Raw genomic sequence first — 23,202 nt, 5'->3', positions numbered from 1 at the left:
TCAAAGTGTAATTCTAGCACATAGAGTCTCAATGTTGTCCCGGGTCATAAGGACTAATTCTGTATAACCATAAACTAGGACATTTCCACTCGATAAGTGAGAACCACTTGGAAAGTCCTTTTATGGAGGGTTGTTCAGTGCACTCTACAAGGAGCACCTATCTGCATGTTCGGACATCACAATGTCCCCTACCAATGAAACATGGTACTCACATCGCAGATACTAGTCTCGAACTCTAGCGGCCTATATCCTTCTTAGTGGCGGCTGAATCGACTAGGAACCGTTTAGAATATACAGTATTACAAATATGAGTTTCATGATACTCATCATATGAGCATCTCATATTCTTTCTACTATTTGTATATTCAAGGGCTTTATCTATGCAACTAGCATGGGTATACAGATAAAGATGTGCCATAATAATAATCTCAAACATTATTAAAATAAAGATTGCTTATACATAGAGTTTCATTGTGAACACTCGGCCAACACTTGGCTCGACGGGCACCTACTCTAACACAAATATTAACGATAGGAACAATCGCGCTCAAGAGAACCTCCAAAGAACCTGCCCTTGGCAACCCTCGTGAAGATCGATCGACAAACGCCACAAAAGATAAATCTTTTGATAAGTTTGATTTGATACAACGCAAAAGTTATAACGAAACTTAAGCTTGTGTTTGAGAGAACTCTCAAAGAAGTTTTTATAAAACTCAATCAATAATGAACAACCGTTTAATTGTTTGTGGTATTCTAGCCTATATATAGGTAACAAAACCCTAAATATAAAAGATATCAAATCTACTTGCTAAAATAATTAAAACACTAAAATAGGAAAATAAATCTCGTCCAAACGTAAAGGACACGGACCCCGTGTAGAGGTCCGGAAGGGGGTCCGTGTAGGCACTGTAATTTTCATGGCTCGAAAGTAGTAGACACGGACCCCGTGTACAGGTCCGTGCTCGGGTCCGTGTAGGCTCGGGATTTCTCTTCCTCAAGTGTAATGGACATGGACCCCGTGTACTGGTCCGTGCTCGGGTCCGTGCAGCCTCGGTTCCTCAAAATAATGCTTGAATAATGTTCCTTCGGCTTTTCAACGTGCTCCCATGCATCACGAGCCCTTCTCCCTTGCTTATCAATAATTTGAACACCATGCCCGGCCAGATTCACATCATACTCCCCTTCTTCAAAAAGATTTGTCCTCAAATCTTGCCCCCTGCACAAAAACGAAGCAAGTTAGTAATAACAAGGACGATATTATCAACATGCTTACCTCTAAGCTCAAGTTTGTAGACGCTATCGTTTGCCGGCTCCCTTAGCACTGGAATTCCCAACATCACCATTGTCTTTCCTACAAACTCATCAACTTGACCAAACATCAAATAACAAATGGCACCAAATGATAAAATACCATTAAGCATCACGAAAATTAAATTTCTCCCCTTCTTAGACCTAGTTAACACAAAAATGAAATACATACACGTGTACGACCATAGCTCACTAGGAATAAGACATAGTTCATGCATGATAGAAGAATCTAGGCAAAATGTCAATCTCTTATATGCAATGCATGCCTCACAATCCCACTCAACATACCTCTTCATATGCAACCAACACATATAATCATGCATTTTATCAAAGATAAAAACACCACTATATGCATCACTAGTACATAACTCATGCAATGAATATAGAATGAAGAATTTATTCTCCTTAAAATTGTACTCATTATACACATAAAAATTCTTACATTCATTCATGCTATTTCCAAAGCCATCATCAAACAAGTAAGAATCATGCAAATAGAACACATTAAATGTACTATCCATGTAATCATTCAACTCATCACATGAATTGAATTCAATTGCACACAAGTCATTGCCATGACAAAGCCTTATCAACTTGACAATCTTTGAACACTCAAAATCAATCACATTTGAATCTAGCCCATTCAATATATCACCACTCTCAATTTTGTGATGCCTCGACAAAATCGTTAACTCATAGTTAGGCCATTTGGACATCACACTTTCAACACTCACCCCAAATTCTTGAGCACAACACAACAATGAATTAAGATAAGGACTAAAATCATACCTCATGCTTGTTGCGTGGGCAACTATGCTTACATCACGGTGATTGCTGTCAACACCAAATGGATCACCCCATTGCATTTTTACACCTTCCACTTTTGCTCGTCCCCTCATCACAACTTCATCATAACCCTGCAAATGAGAAATAACGATGCTCGGGATTGAACCGGCTATATTATCACTAGATATGTAAATCTCATCTTTGTACCTAGGTACTTGGAGAGATTTATACAAAATTAAACAACTCTCATCCTCACTCTTTTCACTCTTTTGGGCCTTCAAATTATATTTCTTTTCTTTTCCTTTTTCTTTTTCTTTGGCCTCTTTTTCACACAACTCTTTTTTTTCATCGAGGGCCATCTCACTTTTTTTATCACTCTTTTTTTCGACCATCTCATTTTCTTTTTCTCTCAACTCATAACAAATTGATTCGTCAATACAAATGACATTCGTAGACAGCGGAGCAAAAGAAACAACTTGCACATCATCTAATAACTCACCCTCCACAGCACAACACTCAATACTCGCATGAGACACAATATCAACATTCAAATCATCCACAAGTTTGGCTTCAAGGTTGGAAGTGGAATCCACTACCTTCATATCCTCAATTGGACATTGGCTAATATGATGTCCAAACTCTAGACACCAAACACATTGAATATCACAAGTACGAGAATTTGAGTTTTTAAATGTACCTTGATATTCAAGCTTCGAAACCAACTTCGGTCTAGTTATGACCTTCTTCTCTCCACTCGACCTTCGTGCGGATGTCAAGAACTCCTCCCACGAGTCAATTCCCTGCCTACCACTCGAGTTGCACCTCCTAGCATTGTGATTTGGAACAAACTGCTTCCTCATCACCATTTTCATCTCATCCCACGTAACTATAGGGTCATCCCCACATCGTCTCCTACGTGTTACTAACTTATCCCACCAAGTACTAGCATAGTCGGTAAACTCACTGCAAGCTCGTCTTACCTTCATTGCTTCGGTATAATTCTCCCGACTCTCAAATACACACTCCATTCTCTCTTCCCACTCAAGGTACGCCTTTGGATCGGCTTCCCCACTGAAAAATGGAATGGTCATCTTCGTGCCACTAAGTCTATACCCTTCTCGGCTTCTATACCCCTTATCCTCATCAAATCTCCTATAACGATCCATGTTCAACAACGTATCTCCTCCAACTCTACTACCTCGCCTATTCTCATCAATATGCACATCATACATCTCCTCTTCTTCACACCTCCGATATTTTTTTTGTTGAGGCTTAAACTCCTTCTCCCACCTTCTATCCAACCCTCCTAACATCGTTTTAAATTGACGTCCGTCAATCATTATACCTGCAAGAAAAAGGTTAGTATAAAACAATAAAGAATAAAGTTTCCTCACCACAAATTCTCACTAGTCACTCCAATGAAAATTCACTCGCACTCGTCTTTTTCCCTCACCACAAAACCTCACAAATCACTCCAATGAAAATTCACTCCACTCAAATATTTTCACTCCAGTGAGAATTCTCAAGGGGGCGCTTAAGTCTCGTGGCTTCCACGTATCAAACTTATGAGATCAATCCTGTGACGTCTGAAATTCGACTCACTTAGACCACACAAGAACAAGCAACTTTGAAAATTGACTAGAATGCGACTAAACGAAAAGGACAAACTTAACGCCGAAATATAAGCGCTAAAATTCCAACAAATACCCGATTCAAATTTTTTTTTTTTCGGGTGAACAGTATCGTGAACAGTAATTCCAGTTGAACAGTGATTCCGGCATGAATAGTAACTCCGGATTGAATAGTACTCCGGCGTGAATAGTAAATCCGATCGTGAACAGTAAATATGGTGAATAGTAAATCCGGCTTGAACAGTAATCGCGATGAATAGTAATCGCGAATTCCGGCGATGAATAGTATTCACGAATCCGGCTATGAACAGTAATTCCGGCGATGAACAGTAACTTCGGATATGAACAGTAACTCCGATGAACAGTACTTCCGGCAATGAATAGTGATTCAAGCGATGAACAGTAAATCGCGATTTTTTTTTTTTCCTTGTAGATTCAACAACAACGTAGAAATCGCTACACGAAAATCGGTATTGAAAATCCTACGAAGAATTGAATGGATACGCTTACTTGAATCAAAAACCTTGAGCTCTGATACCAAATGACGTGAATCTTGATACGAATAAATAGCAAACACGATTGTAATAAATCGCACACTCTATTCAATTACAGTATTAAGACCCGTGTTGTTTTCCCGATCTTTGAGACAAGTAATTGTGTAATATTCACCTCTAAATCACGAACGATTTAGCAACAAATATTAACGATAGGAACAATCGCGCTCAAGAGAACCTCCAAAGAACCTGCCCTTGGCAACCCTCGTGAAGATCGATCGACAAACGCCACAAAAGATAAATCTTTTGATAAGTTTGATTTGATACAACGCAAAAGTTATAACGAAACTTAAGCTTGTGTTTGAGAGAACTCTCAAAGAAGTTTTTATAAAACTCAATCAATAATGAACAACCGTTTAATTGTTTGTGGTATTCTAGCCTATATATAGGTAACAAAACCCTAAATATAAAAGATATCAAATCTACTTGCTAAAATAATTAAAACACTAAAATAGGAAAATAAATCTCGTCCAAACGTAAAGGACACGGACCCCGTGTAGAGGTCCGGAAGGGGGTCCGTGTAGGCACTGTAATTTTCATGGCTCGAAAGTAGTAGACACGGACCCCGTGTACAGGTCCGTGCTCGGGTCCGTGTAGGCTCGGGATTTCTCTTCCTCAAGTGTAATGGGCACGGACCCCGTGTACTGGTCCGTGCTCGGGTCCGTGCAGCCTCGGTTCCTCAAAATAATGCTTGAATAATGTTCCTTCGGCTTTCCAACGTGCTCCCATGCATCACGAGCCCTTCTCCCTTGCTTATCAATAATTTGAACACCATGCCCGGCCAGATTCACATCAAATATAGAATCACCTATGTGAGAGAGAAGTGGGGCCGCTTCGAAAGAATTGCAGGGCTCAATTCTAGACCCTCTTGCAGAACCAGGAGTGTGTTCATGGCCAAAACGAACACAATCATGAGAACTGAATAGTATTAGGAAGAATCTTGTGTGGAGTATATCTTAACTCACACAAACGGCTGTACAGTTCAAAGACATCATGTCTACTGTCAACCAGTGAATTATTATGCTTTCACAAGGGAAGGTTCAAAGGGTAATACCTACCTATCCTATGCAAGATTCAACTGTTGAACTTTATCACGGAAAATCGTTGAATATCTTTTCAATTTCCATTCATGTGGGGGATTGTTGGAGTTTGAGGCTTATTGGGCTTATCTTTGAATGGGAAATTAGATAAGCAAGCAAGGCCTAGTTAATGGCAAGTGGGAAATGTCCCACATAGGAAAATAAACATAGCATTGGTGAGCTTATATTGAGTTGCACTTTGTAGAGGTGTAACAATGATTGGTCAAGGCTCTCTCTCTCGCGCACAGGCGCAGGGGAGTGCAAATCATGGGCCCGATTTGCAGTGGAAAAAGGCTTGACTTGTGTGCAGGCGTACGTGCGCGACCTGGGCTCGTCAAATGTCGGACCCATCAAGGCAAAATTTCCCACCGAGGTTCACCTGGCTTTGGCTATTTTTATTTTTCGGAAATTAAAATATGGACCAAGACTTTTGGTGTTTCAGCTGACTCGAAACTGAAACCTTTGGTGCTTCAGCTGACTCGAAACTGAAAGGACCTTTGGTGCTCCAGCTGCTGACCTTTGGCCTTTCAGCTGGCCAGCCGTAACTGTCCATATGAGTGCCTATATATAGGGGCAGCCTCAAGTCATTCAGACAACCAACACACTCCCCTGCTTTCTGATTTTCGTACCTTTGCTTCCAACTGTCTCGGCTGCTGCTACTTCATCGGCTGCTGTTCCCGTGTCGTTGCTCTATTCCCGTGATATAGATCAGGTATTTTTTCAGTTCGCCGTCGTGGTGCCTTGTGCTACGGTACTGCTGGTTGTTCCGTTGTATCCTGGGAAACAGACGTCCACGTTCATCCTCGCAGCACACACCGGAGGGGGCGAATCTGTTTTAAGGACACTGTATTTCATACAGGCCTCGGTTTTCTTTATTTTTGCATTGTACTACTGTTTCTTAACGATACTACATCGCTTGTTTTAGTGCACATTTCTGTTTGTGCATCTACATTTTGTCTGTTTACGTGTACCTTTCGGTTTGTGCGCATATACATTTTGATTAACAGTCTCCATCCACGCCGCACTGGTATGATCAACAAAATTTGCCTTAGTCGTATTGAACACCTATGGAGAGACATCACGAAGGGGGGCTGATGTTTCTTCCCTGGCAATGATTATGTCTGGACATCGTGTCTCTTAAACAACATTTATCTGAGTAATCCCTTTGATAACCGCACTCTTATAGGCAATGTTGTTGCAGTGAATGCTGATTCCCTTCGATCGTACTTTTTTAAACACTAGTATGGTCTTAGTTGTCCTGGACTTTTTCGGAGGAGGAGAAGGAGTTGTTATGTCATAGTCATTGGATTGCAGAATCAGTTTCATCTTTGGCTTGGGTCCAGTTTCCCATATATGTTAGTAGTAATGTAATTTGATAGGAATGTGACCTTATGTTGTTAAATTCATTATATTAACTAGATCACTTATAACGTGAAGATGGTCATTAATTATTTAGTTCATTGGGGGCCTTGAAGAAATTGAATTGTAGGAGTTCAAAGATATTATTAGTCAAATTATATTTATTTATGAGTTTGAAAATATTATTAGTATCGTGTTTTATTTGATTCATTACTTGAATTTTGTTAATGATTTTGTTTTTTGTTGAATAATTTACGTTTTGATGAACAAAGTAAAGAAAATATATCGTTGCGGCTTTTATGAAAAATCTCGGGCCAAGAAATTAATTATAGTTGAGAAATCAGTACTAGCTCGTATCAGTTGCTAATCTATGTTGAAGGGAAGATTCCAAGTTTACCAAGATTAATGCATAGCTCTAGTTTCTAGTGTGCATGGAATTAGGACTCAAATTTTAAATTTTGTGTGATTTATGGAAAATTGTGTATTAAATTTTACTTTTTTTTTTGCTTTTTACCTTATAAAAGACACGGTTTTTCCTCCTTATTTTGTTGAATTAAAGTTGTTTTTAAAGCCATCGTTGTTAAAAAACACGCTCAAAACCGTTGTCTTTGCCTTCAAAGACAACGGTGAAAACACGCTTTTAACAATAGGGCTTTAGCAACAGTTTTAAACATCCTACGACAATGGTGAAAAATGTTGTTGGACGTTTTTATTGTGGTGAGACAGGGAACCAACGTGTATTGTAGCAAGTGACCGAGAGGGATGAATACAATATTAAGGTCCTTGACATTCTCCGTGCTCTTTTCGATGACTTCGTGCTGCACATGATCATTGATCTCTGCGACTCGTTTCTATTATTTTTTGGTTTTTCATTTTACCGTTGGTTTCTGAAAGTATGAAAGCGAAGCAATCACAAAGCTTATTACACTCGGCGAAGCAGGAATTGGCAAAGCAACTTCAACAGACTAATGGATCGTCTGAACCTCTAAAGTCAAGAATAGCTCATAATGAGGAGCAGATGGAGAACATCAAATCGCTTAATGGATCTTTTTTTATATTGGTGATTCTGTTGGATCTTGGTTTTCTACACGCCCAAACGCAGCGGAAGTTTTAAAATTTTATTTATTTTGACAATCAAAATATTTTATGCTTTGGGCGCTCGTATGATTTTAACAAAAACATTCATAGGATGTCAGAAAATTATACCTTTGTGAGTTAATCACGTGACTCCAACTAATCCGGTATAAACGGATTAGCTCTTGATGAATCCCTACGAACTTTCTTCAAGAGACTCCTTTATTTTCTTCTAATTAGGTCCACGACTGGATTGTTTGATCCTCTTCTAAATTGCACTAGAAATATTGGAAGATATTTAACGTATGAGAAAATTATTTGAGAGACGGCTCAAAATCTTTTCTCAAGAGAGGTGGCAGATTTTTTTATTTGTTTGAAGGAGTGGTTTTTAAAAAAATGGTGATTGGAGGCTAGGGTTTTGACTTCTCAATCCCTTTTATAATTAAACCTTGACCTAATTATCGTAGTATAATAATTGGGCACTTTAATTAACATTAATGGGTTTTGATTAATTAATTGGATTAGTCCAACTAATTTAATCAATTAATCAAGGTCCATTAATACTTTAATTATTTAATATTTTGGACTTGTACTCTTACAAGCCCATTAAACATATTATCCATCATATTTAATTTATTAATCAATAAGCTCAACTTTTGAGTTTAATAAATTAAATCATTATAAATTCAACATTTGAATTTATTATTTAAATTATAAATTCAACTACTTGATTTTTCATCACCTCCAAAATTTAATATTTAATAAACCCAACATTTGAATTTAATAAATTAAATTCTCAAATTTTATAAATTCAACTACTTGAATTTATTCTCTCAAAATTTAATTATCATAAATTCAATTCCTTGAATTTACTCTTGAATTTATTCTCTCCAAATTTTATAAATTCAACTTCTTGAATTTACTATATCATAAATTCAACTCCTTGAATTTATTTTTTCAAAATTTAATTATCATAAATTCAACTCCTTGAATTTACTATATCATAATATAAATTAAACTCCTTGAATTTATCCTCTCAATGGGAACAAATAATCCAGTGCTTGTGTGACCCTCAATGGTTCAGGGATACAGCTAGCCGCGGGTTCACAACTCTTTGTAATTCAGGACATAATCTTTTATTCGGGCTTACCCTAGTTAACCCCATTCTTTTCATCAACATCTTGATCAAGAATGTCAGAACTCATTTCTGATTGCACCCATCGGATCATGGTAAGAGCGTCTAGTAGCATCGCCCTATAATTCCCTAGGTATCACTGATAGTGCCTACAAGAACCAGTCGATTATGATTAACGTACAATACTGTCCCTTCATCTCATATATCCCGATCGAATCTGCAACCATTGGTTCATCGAGGGTTGCATATTAATTCGATAATTATGTGATAACTATAATAGTGGCATCGCGTGTACTATTCGAGAACTCCTTCTCTAACGTACATCTCGTACTCTGGCCAGAAATTACATGCACTATTATTTCATCAGATCACACAGGATATCCATACTCGTAGGTGAGCGGTGAATCCCCGACTACAATACACGGGCTCCTATATGTGTCGCAATTGTACCCAACCTCGCCACCTGATGACTCTCTTGGAGCCGGTAAACGAGTCAAAGCACAGACCTAGCATATAGAGCCTCAGTGTTGTCCCGAGTCGTAAGGACTAATGGTGTACAATCATAACCACGGACTTATCCTCTCGATGAATGATAACCACTTGGAAAGTCCGATGGAGGGTTGTTCGGTATAATCATCATATGACTATCCATCTGCATGTTTGGACATCTCCATGCTCTTACCAAGAAACGCAGTACACAACATCACAGATGTTAGTCTCGAGCTCAAGCGGTCTTTATCCATGTTTTGGGCGGCTGAATCGACTAGGAACGAATTTAGAATATGCAGTGTTTACAAATGAGTTTGAACATCGAATTACGATTCATTTGTATTAAAGCATAATCAAGGACTTTATCTATACTGATTGCATGGGTATACAGATAAATTATAACGAAATCATTAAAAGATAAATTATATTAAAATAAAGATTGTTTATTACAACTGAGTCAATAAAATCCCTAGTCAACCGTTGGCTTTCAGGGCTTCTACTCTAACAGATTCATGGTATATACTTCAAATTTCAATATAAATTGTAATTTTTACGTAGTAAATTTTTATTTAGTGTATTTATGTTGGATCAGTTTTTTCCTCATCAAAGTTTTTGTTCAAGGTTGTTATTTCTTCTGTTATATTTTCTGAAAATTTAAGATATAGAGGGGAATGCATTTTAGAGGAAAAAATCAGTGTTTTTTTAGCTAAAAAGATTAGTTTTTTAAATATCTCACACTTAATAATATAGAAGATTTGAGTTCCATTCAAGAAGACCAACTCATGAATATAAATCTAGAATCTGGAAATGGGAATTAGCGGAGAAAAGGAAATGAAGATGTTGAAATTTGCTCTGGCTTCATCAAAGAAGGATCGTGAACAGCTCCAGGATGACATTCAAGTGGAACTAAATAATGAAAGTTGATCTCCATATTCGATCTTTTCATTAAATGGGTTGCTCCTATACTTGAGTTGTTTTAGAACTCATGATCACCGAGACACGATATTAAATAACAAAAGTGAGCGAAGAAGATAGATGAACTGATGGAGTTGAATAGGACAGTTGATGAATTGACTTGTGAAACTGGGGAGGCCCCGATTCAGAAAATACAAGATGAGATCAAAGACTGCAAGGTTATCCTTGAGTGTTTGGATCGTCCTAAAGAGGGGTATGTCTTGTAAGCCTATTCTAATTTGTATTCTGAAACAGCTTTTGTATGCCACATCAAAGTGTGTTGTATCCAAAGAAATCCTGAAATGCTTCCATTTATTTTGCAACCAACGCATCCAAAGAAATATCGAAATTCGGCATCACAGTGGAACTGGATTTGGCCAAAAACAACTTTCGATTTGTAAAAATTTAACTGAGCTCCCGCAGGTTTTGTGAATTGTAGGTTAGCTTGTTAGATTAACTTTTGATTCAAGGTGAATTGTTCCAAAACTTTGTGGCAATGGCTTTTTGCATCAAAGCTATTTTTATTATATGTATGCTGCATGTACTGCCAGGGACAGATGGACACTGTGCATTAGGCCTATCCACAGTTTCACATGTCAAACCATCAACATACTCTTAACAGCCCTTTCATTAATTTGCTAAACTGTATACCGTTAATTATGTTACAACACCTTTCATACATAATACCAGTAAAATAAATTTCAAACGACAACAAAAGCACTCGAACAACCTGTAAAATGCTTGACTGATCCCAAAAGACCCTTTGCAGCACCAAAATGCCGAATTCTATACACACCAGAAGCAGCAGTTTTGGGTATCCTCCATTCTAAAGTTGCATGACTCCGAGTGCTAAGTTTAGAAGGCCGAGACCATATAAATCTTAGGCAAAAATCATCGTCATCATAAGCTGGTTCCCAAGAATTGCTACCTTCAAGAATCTCTACAAGAGCAAATGTGCCTTCAGTCATTAGGTCATTTCTGGGACACGCTGACCAGAAAACTACCGTCACGTTGTCACCTTTCTTGAAACTGGCGTTCTTTGGTACATCTAAGCTCACGTCTCCGAATTTGACACCGATAGGAGTTGCATCCATCACAACCGGTGCGAGTAAACTAATTTGTTTTTCTAGAAGATCGGGCGGTTGTGGCCCAGGTTCGACTGATTTTCCACTTATAAGGGCAGCTGCAAGCTTCTCAAACTCTTGAATATAGCCGGTGAGAGTATGTGGGCCGTATAATGTTGATGCACCCTGATGCACATCATAAAAAACAATATAAAATGTCTCATATATTGTTAAATAATCCATCTCAACTATTCTCCACTACGTTTGGTCATCATATTGGATTGCATTTCAGGTACGCATTCAGACAAAAACCTCTAAGATCTTTATTAATTGGAGGATAACCTATATTATACTAAACCAGTAAGTGTGTTATAAGTCCGTGTCGAGATTAGGTGCACCAACAAAAACCTCAAAAATCTTTGTTAACGGGATGATAATTGACAACCTGTATTAATATATTATCCTAAACCAATAATAAGTGTGTAATATGTTGCATCCGGATTAGGCTTGCTATGGGACAGTCAACGGATTAGGCTTGCTGTGGGACAGTCAAATTTGTTCTATGGAAGAATATATGTGACACCTAAGCTTTTTGCTAGCTTTTGTTATTTGCTTAGACCAATCAAAAGGATCTATGCCTGGTTTCTGAAATGTTTCTGATGTGATCAAGAGATAATTGGAGGGTCAAACTTTTAATGATCTTAATTAATCAGAATTATGAATGATGATTTACCTCGTATCTTTGTATCTGATACTCCTCATACGTTGTTACATACTGTGAATACGCATTTGTCAACCCAGCTATGACAACATGGACATGACTACCAAATTCAGTGCTATTTCCACTTGTGATCACTGTTTTCACAGCATCACGGAGCCGTCTTCCAGCCATTGTGGAGAATTCTGCACGGGACATGGTACAACAAAAAAGTATTTAACTGCTAATCATGTCAAATTAAATCCCACAGAGAAAAACATAAAGGAGTAATGATTTAAGAGTGATCAAGAAACAAGTAAGTTAACAAAACTTGTCAAAACATGACCTCATCTTGTACCAAGTCTGGCATATTCGGCTCCTTCAGTAATTATTTTAAACACACCCTTAATTTTAACAAAAATTATTAACTCATATTGCCAGATAAGTTCATGTACACAAACACTTCCAATTAACTTTTGTACCTCCAGGTACACTGAGAATGACCAGTTGCCCTATCCTCAGAATTTGGATTGGAAGTATTGAAGGCTGCAAAAGAGGAGAAAAGCAATAAAGATGATAAATTTATGATTCTCAGGAGGGTGGCAGATAAGGGAGAGCAAGGAATATTAACATACTCAAAATTTTAAAAACAATGAGAGAAAAAATACCAGAGGCCACAAAACCTGAGAATCTAATTCATCTCAAATAAATATATTATTCAAAATGCATCTAAAAAATTCAACCACATTGGTCGAAACCCATTTCTTTAGATTGTTCTGTGCAATTACGGCATTAGCATGAATGCAAAGTCAGAACCCTTCAATTCTCTCACAGAATCAGTGTTGGAATTCGTTGAACTACTCAAGATGCTCTATCAAGGGTGATCAATGTTAAACTACTAAGGTTACAAAGTGTTCTATTGCATTATTTGCCAACCACAGCAATAGCTCGAACTCCTGAGTTCTGTTGCTCTCTGGAATTGTGTGAATGTGTTTTTACCCCAAAGTTTTTAAGGTCTCCCAGGGGGACGCAGGGCAATTAGATTGACTTGCATTTGTTCTACTTTACATCCTCAAAGCAAAGTTAATTACCTCGTAGATGAGTAACACATCTACAGAACCACACGCAGGGACCAAAGCAAGCAATATATCAGTTATATTTTGATGGAACCAAGAAATTAATGCTTGGATCTTCACCTAACTACTTCAAAAGCAAAGTAGAAAAGATTTCAAGGCCCGATACTACAAAAACAAATGATTCGTGGTAGGATTACAACTTACTGCCCAATCATAAGGCTCCTTCATTTCACCAGTATCAAGCAGAATGGGTTTCGGATTATGGCAATCAACTTGTTCCTTTTTTGGTGTTTTGAGTAAGTTGCGCACCAGCCTCCAAAATGCATTCCCCTGAAGAGAGAACATTAATATATGATAGCCTGAAGCATAAACTCTAGAAACAAATTCAATTGCCATACTTTGTTGTCCCCTTGCTTAAAATCAAAAGCCCCTGGTCCATCAGTTGTACCAGCAGCAAATGCAAACCCCATTGCTGCTGGACAGGTTTTTACAACTTCATCATTTCCCTCTTCTTTGGGAATTGTCACCTCAAGGTTGGAAAAATCAACATGAGCATGGCGATAATCAATCTTCCCCTTTAATTGTTCTGAATCTGAATTGAAAAGTTCCACTGCTTTTCTAAATTGTCTTTCTCCAACAATGCGAGTACTTTCAAATTCATCCGGATACCTGTCATGCAGTTGAATATAAGATTTTCAGATTTTAGTGTACACAGGAATTATCTGTTCTCCAGTCACGCAGAAAGTTGTGATTACGGTAAAATTCCACAAAATCCTAAAATATGGAAGCAAACATACCCAGGTCCTCGACCATAGCACAACTCATTCTTTCCATCACATGTGCTATGATTGAAATCACAAGACAATCCAGTATCAATGCAGAAGGCCCCGAGCACATTTGGACTAACATCGCCGCAATTGGTTTGACAAAATGCAGATACAAATCTTGGATTATCAGCCTGCCTAAGAGAACTTCTTACACGTCTTGCGATGCTCGTAAATCTGGTGGTTGACTTACCAGACAGACGCTCAAAAGAAGCAGCAAGTTCTAGTAACTCATGATCTGCATAGGACCGCAAAATGAACAGTTAACAAAGCAGAATAATTAAATTCAGTTTTAAGTATTGTGACGAGGTTCATTCTTAGGCATATTCATGCCTACAAAGATCAAGGTGCTATGCTGTCTTTACTTGACAAATAAATTGATCATCAGAGGTAGACAGAATAATAGATTTGAGTAGGAGTAATGGAAGCCTACAATAAATTTCTTCCAACAGTATAATGTCACAATATATAGCAAAATGTAATGCAAAGTTCTTAATCCAAATCAATATAGAACATTACAAAGAAACACAGTTCGTCCTAGCAGCAAGCCAGCAACACTCTTCAACATCAAAATCTGAGTATCATTCAATAACAGAATGTGATATTTCTATGAACATGTAACGGCCGGAAGCTTTGTAGCCAGGCTCACATGTTCAAGCCCTCAAATGAAAATAAACCGATCCTTTGATCGTTTCTCAAAAATTTACAGCATTTTTCTTAACATATCAAACTACTCTTTTCACGATGCAGTGGCTAAGTCAATTTAAGTTCATATTTTGAAGTCTGAAGTTGAAAGGGTGACGTGAAGCAAAGAACGAAAGAGATTCCCTGCTATTACAATTCTACACGCAAAACAAGCACCATGTTGTATTTGAAGTTGTTATACAATATCGCAACTTGTTTTGTTAATGATCCAAGAACTTACGGTTGTCGTTGACAGACGAAATAATGTTTGAGACTCTTCGGGTGTTTTCATCAACTTCAGGAATGATAGAAGATGAATCACCGCCACTATTCTGATCAAACCAATCTTCCATAAAGCGTGCTGCAGCTCCTTTATTGTCCCCACTGATCAATGAATTTGTACGACTCATAGATGTTCCATGGGTAGCAAACCAATTGAAACTTCCCACTGGGCCCCATTCATCATCAACAAATTTCAAGAGGGTCATATCTTTATCAACATTATACTTATATTTACCGCGTTCAGTGGCTGGATTGTTGAGATAGGCACTTGGACTACGGTTAATGCCAGCATCCAAAAGCTCCCCTGTTATTTGATCCAATATTAGTGAATATGATATGCAGAGATGTCAATAACTTCTTTAAACAATCCACTTTAACATATTCAGTGATACTTGAGATCTGTTCCTTCTAAGGAACCATAAGATCACGAATCATAAAAATAAAAGTAGAGACTCGAGGCAGAGATGCAGATCACTCATTCCACTTAGGCATACGCATTAACATTCACATTAACAGACTATAAGAACTACTCTATTACCTTTATTCACATATATTGATCCAGGTCGAAGATTGTCATGAGCTTGGATGATGGTTTGCTCAATTCCATCAACAAGGGCATCAAATGATTGACGTACAAAACCAAGGGATGTTACAATATACACAACATATTGAAGATAGCCAGCAGGGCCAGCATGGGTGTGGATGCCACTAATGGCTACGTTGTTCTCGTTATAGAGACTTCCATACCTGGATAGCGAAAATGAACATCTTTCATGTCAAATAGCACAATATTAACGAAACTGCTATTACAGCCATAAACAACTACACAGCAAGGTTACAACTCTTTTCAAAATATGCTCCGTAAACTATGCTTCACCGTGACTTGGGTTCCGCTATATATAGCAAACACAGACGAGACTAGTTGGTTAAGAAGAAATACTACCTCGTCTTCAACCTCTCGAGGACTTTTATCGTCACAAGTTGGGATGCCATACAAGCATCAAGATTCACAAAAGCGATCCTGTTCCCCTGCGGCTCTGCCACAATAAAAGCACGAGCTCGCAACCTGAAGTGAACACCAGATGCAGTCTGTTCCATGTTAGCATATCCCATCATGTTAACATCAGCTGCTGGTCCAGTTATGTCATAGCTTCCAAGCCCGAGTAAATAGCTAGAAGCTGATTCTACCGATCTCCCATTCTCTACCAAGAGTAACAACAACACTGGCCACAAAATCATTCCAATAAATCTCGCCATTGTAAGTCAAAAAACAGCACCGATTCGCTTGCTCAATCGCTTCTCAGCATTTCCTAACCAAAGACGAAATGATTGAAACAGGAACATAAACACACGCGAGATGGTACCAAGGTGGCAAAACATTAGTTTTAGCAGCACAACCTGGAACACGATATCACATAACCAACAAGAAAGAAGAAGAAAACACAAAACCCAAATCTTTAGAGCAGCTTACCTAATCAGTATCGAAAATGCTCAAATTAACGAGGTCAAAATCTCGCTCAACCGTGGATAAATTAATCCACCAATAATCAAGGCAGCAGATCAGACAAAATTTCTTCGGTTTCGCCGTCACGATTAAGCAAGAAGCAACCTGAAATTACCGGACAAAAACAATCATTTCGCGACGTGCACGCTCCGCTTCAGCAGTACGTACAAGACACAAAATCTTAAAGAGTACATGAACACGTACCTTCGAAAATCAAATAAATGAACAAAAAAATATTTGAAATCGTGACTCACTGAGCAAGAAACTAGAAGACTTCCAGCAACGAAACCATTTTATAGGTGAATTTTGAAAGCTTCTGTTTTTGGTGCAGGTGTTCGCAGGGAAGAATAAATGAGAAATTTCCAAAACGAGTTTTACGGAAAATTAATTGTACTGTTAATTATTATTAATGATTTTCTTCAATAGTAATAAATTCAATATAAAAATAATCGTAATAATGAATTCAAGGAATTGAAATAGTGTTTAAAAATTTAATAAATATTTTTTAAAAGCATTTTCAAATATTACTCGAAATATATTTTAGACTAGATTTAAAAGTTTTATTAAAGTATACTATGTTTTGTTATTTGGGTATTTCTAAATATAAAAATGAAGAGGGGATTTTAAGAGTATAATTATGTATTCACTTCAATAGTTAATTAGAAATCGAATCACAGTGACCGAAGTTTGAAATTTCCGCAAAAAAGTGAATACTTAATTTTTAAAAAGCTAAACAGTTGAAGACGAAATATGATAACTTCGATCTCAACCAAATAAAATTATTTTCACATGCAACGTACGTGAAATTTTCTAGTATATCAAACTCGGTAGTGTCGATGCTACTTGTCCCTACAAGATCTGGGCCGTTAATTTTAAAACAATTGGTGGACCCCGTATATGAATTTGTGAACCCCGCATATGTGTGGTTAAAATTAGGTATTTGATCTTCTCATGGAGACAGTGTCCCACAAGGTAAGGTGAAATATTCCATCAAACTCGAAGCACTTATACTAACTAATTTAGTCCGTCAATAATAAACCAACGTCAAATTACATATCTAACCTATAACAATATTCATTCATTTTTATTATTAAAACGTAAAGATACGGGAAAATAAGATTACACTATCTCCATTATTAGCACCTTCAATTTAAAAATTATACATACAGCTTGCAACTTTTTTACATTACATATATTTATTTATTCTTTATCTTCTTCAATTTTTTTAGTTTCATAGTTTTTGTTACGTACACATAACAAGTACCTCAGATTGCTAATATTTAATAAAAAAAAGTAGAATTGATTTTTCGTAAGTTATTAAATAGCTTTTATTACACACGTACAAGCAAATCGCTGCCATATTTTTCTACCATGCATGCTTTAATCCTAATATTTGGTTCATATGTTTTGAGAGTAGGTCTCTTATCAGACGGTTTCACGAATATTTATATGTGAGACGGTCAATCTTACTGATATTCACAATAAAAAGTAATATTATTAACATAAAAACTAAAAAAAATTCACGGATAAACCAAATAAGATATCAGTCTCACAAAATACGACATGTGAGATCGTCTCACACAAGTTTTTGGCATGTTTTAGAGGATAAATCAAAGCCGTTAACTATCAAATTAAGCAACCTCACCAACTTCAAATCCCAATCGAAAATGAGATCGTCAAAAACATTGATAATGGAAAAGAGATTAATCTTGCAACAAGAGAAATCTCAATTCGTGGTTCAAAAAGATATTCAAAGAATCCCATAAAAACATCATCCAAACAACATTTGGGTGTTAAACATATGCTTCCATCAACTAATAAATCAAATTAATCACGACACTCATAGCCCTTTTAGGATCGCATATCAGATACAAAGACAGTCTTGGAATTGGTATTTCCATCTCTTGCGTAGCTTTAAATCATCATTCCAACCAAACGAGGCTGTTTACATGAGCTTCAGAATGGTAACGTCCCCCCTCCAACTCAAATGACTGAATTTCTGAAGTCTTCACATTATAAACTATCCAAAGTATCTGACCAAATCCAAGACTGAAGACCAAAAGTTCCCTCGCTACTAACCAAAAACGGGGAGTTATTGATTTCATATAATAAGAAAACATGCCCTTAAATCTGTCATCTAGAGGTTCTGAGTCAAAGCTAAACAACATGGTCCACTCTCCAGTTACGGAATTCATCTCCCAAACATCCCTCGAAAACTTACTGGATTCATCAATATATGATAGATTGCCGCCCATTGGTAGAAAACTCCCGAACATTTTTGGTAATTGAGGCGCAGGAAACCGGCGAACGATTTCAGTCTCGACATTCAATGTCAAAACATATTCGATGCTCGTCCAGTGTACATATCCTCCAGTAACAAACAGAAACCAAATGAAACTAAGCTGAGAGTGACAGAAGTTTATGTCAATATGCCTCCAAACTTCATCAACTCCAATGGTGAGCACTGCAATTCGTGTCTTCTGAACAATAGATTCATCACGACACATACGTACCATTTTATACTCCATGGAAGACTCGACAAATGCTAAACCACAATTCCAATAGTGTCCCGTTAGATTGGAGAAAGGAGGAAGAATGGTCCACTGCTTTGTCAAGGGATTAGTAACATAAAGATTAGGATGTTCGCTCTCGTCAGAGATCACCACCAAACCATTGCAGCTAGACCTTACCAGACCGTAGACCCCGCAGTCGAACTTACATATCTCGAGACAACCTCGTCGCATCTCCACATAAATCCCATTGCGCCGCGAAAGCTTCTCCTGGATTATAACTCCACCAGATGAATTTCGAAGATGGTGCTGGATGAAATTTGGGGAAGAGATGACAAGGCTCCATTCTCTGCAAACATGCCTCACGACATCATGTAAAAATTGAGCTGGAAGATGTAAAAGAAATTGGAAAACTATATCTCGAGGAAGATATCTGGTATTTCTCTTCCTCGCACACCTCTTGCAACAGTGGAAAATGTAAGGGTTGATGGACATCTGCGTATTTATGCAGAAGAATCATAACTGAAAATTATCTTCAAATCGAACCAAAGAATTGTCACGTTAATTATACAAGTAAATATCGATGAAAAAGAACAAAAATTTAGACTTCTTTTCCTAAAGTAAAACGGTTTTGTTTTCCTTCACTAATTTCCGAAAGCAAAGCAAAGCAAGTTGTCAATTGAGAAATTTTGTCCTGGAAACAATTCCTTAATTTAGAGTAAAAAAAATTACACAAAAAGATTTACACAATTGTTCGACGCTGGATGTGGGGGTTGCATGCATTGTTTGACGCTCTTCGCATGAATTTGCCCGTTTGACAAGTTGCGCTTTGGGAAAAATAATTTTTTGGATGGAAATTGTTTGGGGAATTGCGATAAGAATTTTCATTGTTGAAACTCAATGTTTTGAAAATTTTAAATTTTTCGTGCATCCCACGTACACAATTGTTCGAGGAAAAGTTTTAAGGATTCCCATGACTTGTGGCAAAGTTATAACTGATTATCGGCTTTAGGCACTGACCTTCTGGTTCATGTTGCTCTGCCGACTTGACTGATATGGATGTTGAGTGCTCGCTTCAGGGTAATGCTGTTACGCCAATACATACATTTAACAACACAAAAATTCATGTGAGACGGATATCTTATTCGGATCACCCATGAAAAATATATTACTAATTATTGTAAATAAGGACCACCATCTCTACTAACTTACCAATAACTTCAATCCAATCAACATATCATTCAACCTCTCGTGAATTGCTTTCCCCTCTCAGTCCTCGGAGCTTTCCACAAAACCTGATGAATTATTCACTGAAAAATATCAATATAATGTCTTTGGATTCTATTTCAATACACGGTAAAGAAAGAAAAACGAAGCATATGAACGGTTATTTATAGATTTACCCTTACATAATACGTAGTTATCAGTACTTTTTTCATCTCTTTTTTAAATTTTTTCTATTTTATCTTAAAATTCAAACTATCTTAAATCTAATCTATAACTATCATATTCTAATAAAATAATATAAATTTATCTTCTTATTAAAAAAAATACATAATATGTGGTTATTAATTATTTTTACATTTCTCTTTTTAACTTTTTTTTATCTCGAAGTTCAAACTATCTTAAATCTAATCTATAACTATCATATTCTAATAAAATAATATAAATTTATCTTCTTATACAAATATAATCTTACCATGTTTTATTTTCAATTTGTTCAACAAAAGTACTTATAAAATAAATCGACTGGACATACACACAACACTTGTATAAGAAAGCTATTTCTTCTTGATGTTGTTGTTGTTCTTATTGTTGTTGTTATAATCTTATAAAAATACATGTAATCTTTACTATTATATAATACTTGAATACATCATATATTAACAAATTTCGGTGTGTCAATATAAAAAGAAATGTTTGTTTATAGTTTTAAACTTACATAATATGTGTTTATTATTATTTTTTTTTTTTATCTCTCTCAACTTATCTCTATTTTAATTCAAAATTAAAACTATCTTGGTAAATTAAATGTAATCTATAACTATGGTATCTTGATAATATAATATATATATTTTAGAATCTATAACTATGGTATCTTGATAATATAATATATATATTTTAGAAATAAAAAATTATCAAACACCAAAAAAATAAACTAGTATATAAAAAAATAATAAATGAGATGCCTATAAAAACTTTTGTACTTTTTTATGAACTAAATATTAGAGTAGATGACCTGCAAGCCAACGGTTAGCTAGGGAATTTATTGACTCAAGTGAAATAAACAATCTTTATTTTAATATAATTTAACTTTCATGGTCTTGTTATACTTTATCTGTATACCATGCAAACAACATAGATAAAGTCCTTGATTATGATTTAATACAAATGAATCGTAATTCGATGTTGAAACTCATTTGTAAACACTGTATATTCTAAATTCGTTCCTAGTCGATTCAGTCGCCTAAAATAGGGATAAATGTCGCTTGAGCTCGAGACTAGCATCTGTGATGTTGTGTACTGAGTTTCTTGGTAAGGGCATAGAGATGTCCAAACATGCAGATGGGTAGTCAGATGATAATTAAATCGAACAACCCTCCCTCGGACTTCCCAAGTGGTTATCATTCATCGAGAGGATAAGTCTGTGGTTATGATTGTACACCATTAGTACTTACGACCCGAGACAACACTGAGGTTCTATATGCTAGGGTTGTGCTTTGACTCGTTTACCGGCTCCAGGAGAGTCATCAGGTGACAAAGTTGGGTATAGTTGTGACACATATAGGAGCCATTGCTGTAGAACCCGGAATTTAGACTGCGTACAAGCCATGCATAATTCTATTATTTTAAAAATTTAATTGACTTCAGTGCATGTTTATTTTAATGCATTTCTTTGAAGTTAATTATTTTATTATTTCAGTTTAGTAGTTTGAATTTTAGCATTTCAGCTATTTCAGCGAGGTCGGACCGGAGTTGGAGTTTAGAAATAAATTTAAGAGTTGAGAAATATTTCCAGACTTTATTTTAGCTAGCCAATAATTTAATCTAAGTTAAAAAGAAGTTTAAGGAATTATTTAAGTTACATGAGGTGAGTAGAAAATAAAGTTATTTAAGTTCCTAAATTAAAGGATTAGTTCACTAAATTATTTAAATAATAAGTGAGGCTTTAGAGGTTTAGAAATTTATCAAATAAACAATATTTCCCTCCACTTATTTACCAAGTAATCGGCCACCCCTTGGAGATGCAACAATTATTTGCCAACTCATCATCTTTGACCCATTCTTGGTAGTTTAGCATGTTAACCTTTTAATTATTGAGCAACCTTAATTGATTAACTAATAAGCTTTATCCTAGTCTAGATTAGGAAGGAAATAATCGGCCACCTCACCCCAACAAACACCAACAAATTTTGTGATATCAACCAAAATTCAAAATTTCAAAAGTTGGAGACTTAGTCTTGATTTTCTTCCCTATATTTTGCACCACCTCCCTCACTCTCCTAACCATATTCCCCCTCTCCCTTGCACCGAAAATAGAGAGCATTTCAGAGGTAAAAGCAGTGTAAAATCGTGAGCCTCATAGTTGTAATCAAGTGAGAAAAACCGAGGAAGAAACAAGGTAGCAAGCGCTCCACCTCCTCCGCGCCGTAACGTCTCGTTCTTTTCGTTTTCTTTCAAACGAAAAATCCAGGCATGTACATATGTTTTTCTAAACCTCAATCAAGTCATATTAACATTATTTTCATGATTCATGACCACCCTTCCATGCCAAAAACGAAATACAGCACAGAATTTTTAAGGAAACACATGCAGATTTTTTTTGAGTTCTTGAGCAGCTTTACGGTTTCACTTGTTGTGATGTTTCAGGTGGATGGCTCGACTCCAGGCTCCCAAGGCGACATCTAGGCATGTACTAGGATGGATTAGGACCACTTTGGTCCATTAAAATCAGCCCCCATGCATGAGAGAAATCGAGATGACAGCAACTCCCCTTTGCTGTCATTTTTGTGCTTCAAATTTCAGTTTTGTTGTCATGGGAAGAGATCTGATCTTGGCTGCCCCAGGGGCTTATAGCCATGGTTAGATCACTTCCCTAGCATGTCTAAGACGTGACTAAGTCGCCCTTTTGGTGGCTCGGTCCATGGCTCCTCGGTTTTTAAATCAAAACAACAAAACAGCCCCTCCCCTT

General features: G+C 36.7%; 2 protein-coding genes across 3 annotated transcripts; both read right to left on the bottom strand.

Annotated features, from left to right (window-relative positions):
- Positions 1 to 10,979: 10,979 nt before the first annotated feature.
- LOC140828565 (neutral ceramidase 1-like) lies at positions 10,980 to 16,889 on the bottom strand. 2 transcript variants are annotated; one of them, XM_073191512.1, is made up of 11 exons: positions 16,755 to 16,889; positions 16,468 to 16,605; positions 15,940 to 16,306; positions 15,535 to 15,743; positions 14,956 to 15,300; positions 14,004 to 14,268; positions 13,605 to 13,875; positions 13,411 to 13,536; positions 12,613 to 12,676; positions 12,167 to 12,336; positions 10,980 to 11,619 (listed from the first exon to the last, which is right to left on the bottom strand). In XM_073191512.1, the coding sequence occupies exons 3-11, from the start codon at positions 16,251 to 16,253 to the stop codon at positions 11,071 to 11,073; spliced, it is 2,313 nt and encodes a 770-aa protein (XP_073047613.1). In that variant the 5' UTR covers positions 16,254 to 16,306; positions 16,468 to 16,605; positions 16,755 to 16,889; the 3' UTR covers positions 10,980 to 11,070. The 2 variants fall into 2 exon arrangements, with proteins under 2 accessions (XP_073047613.1, XP_073047605.1); XM_073191504.1 differs by having other exon boundaries at positions 16,705 to 16,874.
- A 1,533-nt stretch (positions 16,890 to 18,422) lies between these two features.
- Positions 18,423 to 19,505, bottom strand: LOC140805060 (F-box protein At5g49610-like). The gene has a single exon (XM_073161248.1). It carries the CDS (start codon positions 19,503 to 19,505, stop codon positions 18,423 to 18,425), a length of 1,083 nt encoding a protein of 360 aa, XP_073017349.1.
- Between the last annotated feature and the right edge of the window lie 3,697 nt (positions 19,506 to 23,202).

This window comes from Primulina eburnea, chromosome 1 (genome assembly GCF_022965805.1).
Source record: "Primulina eburnea isolate SZY01 chromosome 1, ASM2296580v1, whole genome shotgun sequence".
NCBI lineage: Eukaryota > Viridiplantae > Streptophyta > Magnoliopsida > Lamiales > Gesneriaceae > Primulina > Primulina eburnea.
The sequence above is the reverse complement of the archived record's forward strand: the minus strand, read 5'-3'. Positions and strand labels throughout refer to the sequence as shown.

Bases quoted from the DNA above. Each gene is read 5' to 3' on its own strand.
- LOC140805060 (XM_073161248.1), bottom strand. From the start codon at position 19,505: ATGTCCATCAACCCTTACATTTTCCACTGTTGCAAGAGGTGTGCGAGG.
- LOC140828565 (XM_073191512.1), bottom strand. From the start codon at position 16,253: ATGGCGAGATTTATTGGAATGATTTTGTGGCCAGTGTTGTTGTTACTC. The intron at 15,744-15,939 runs GTAGTATTTCTT...TTCGCTATCCAG, and splicing joins CTCGAGAGGTTGAAGACGAG to GTATGGAAGTCTCTATAACG. The intron at 15,301-15,534 runs GTAATAGAGTAG...ATCAAATAACAG, and splicing joins ATCAATATATGTGAATAAAG to GGGAGCTTTTGGATGCTGGC.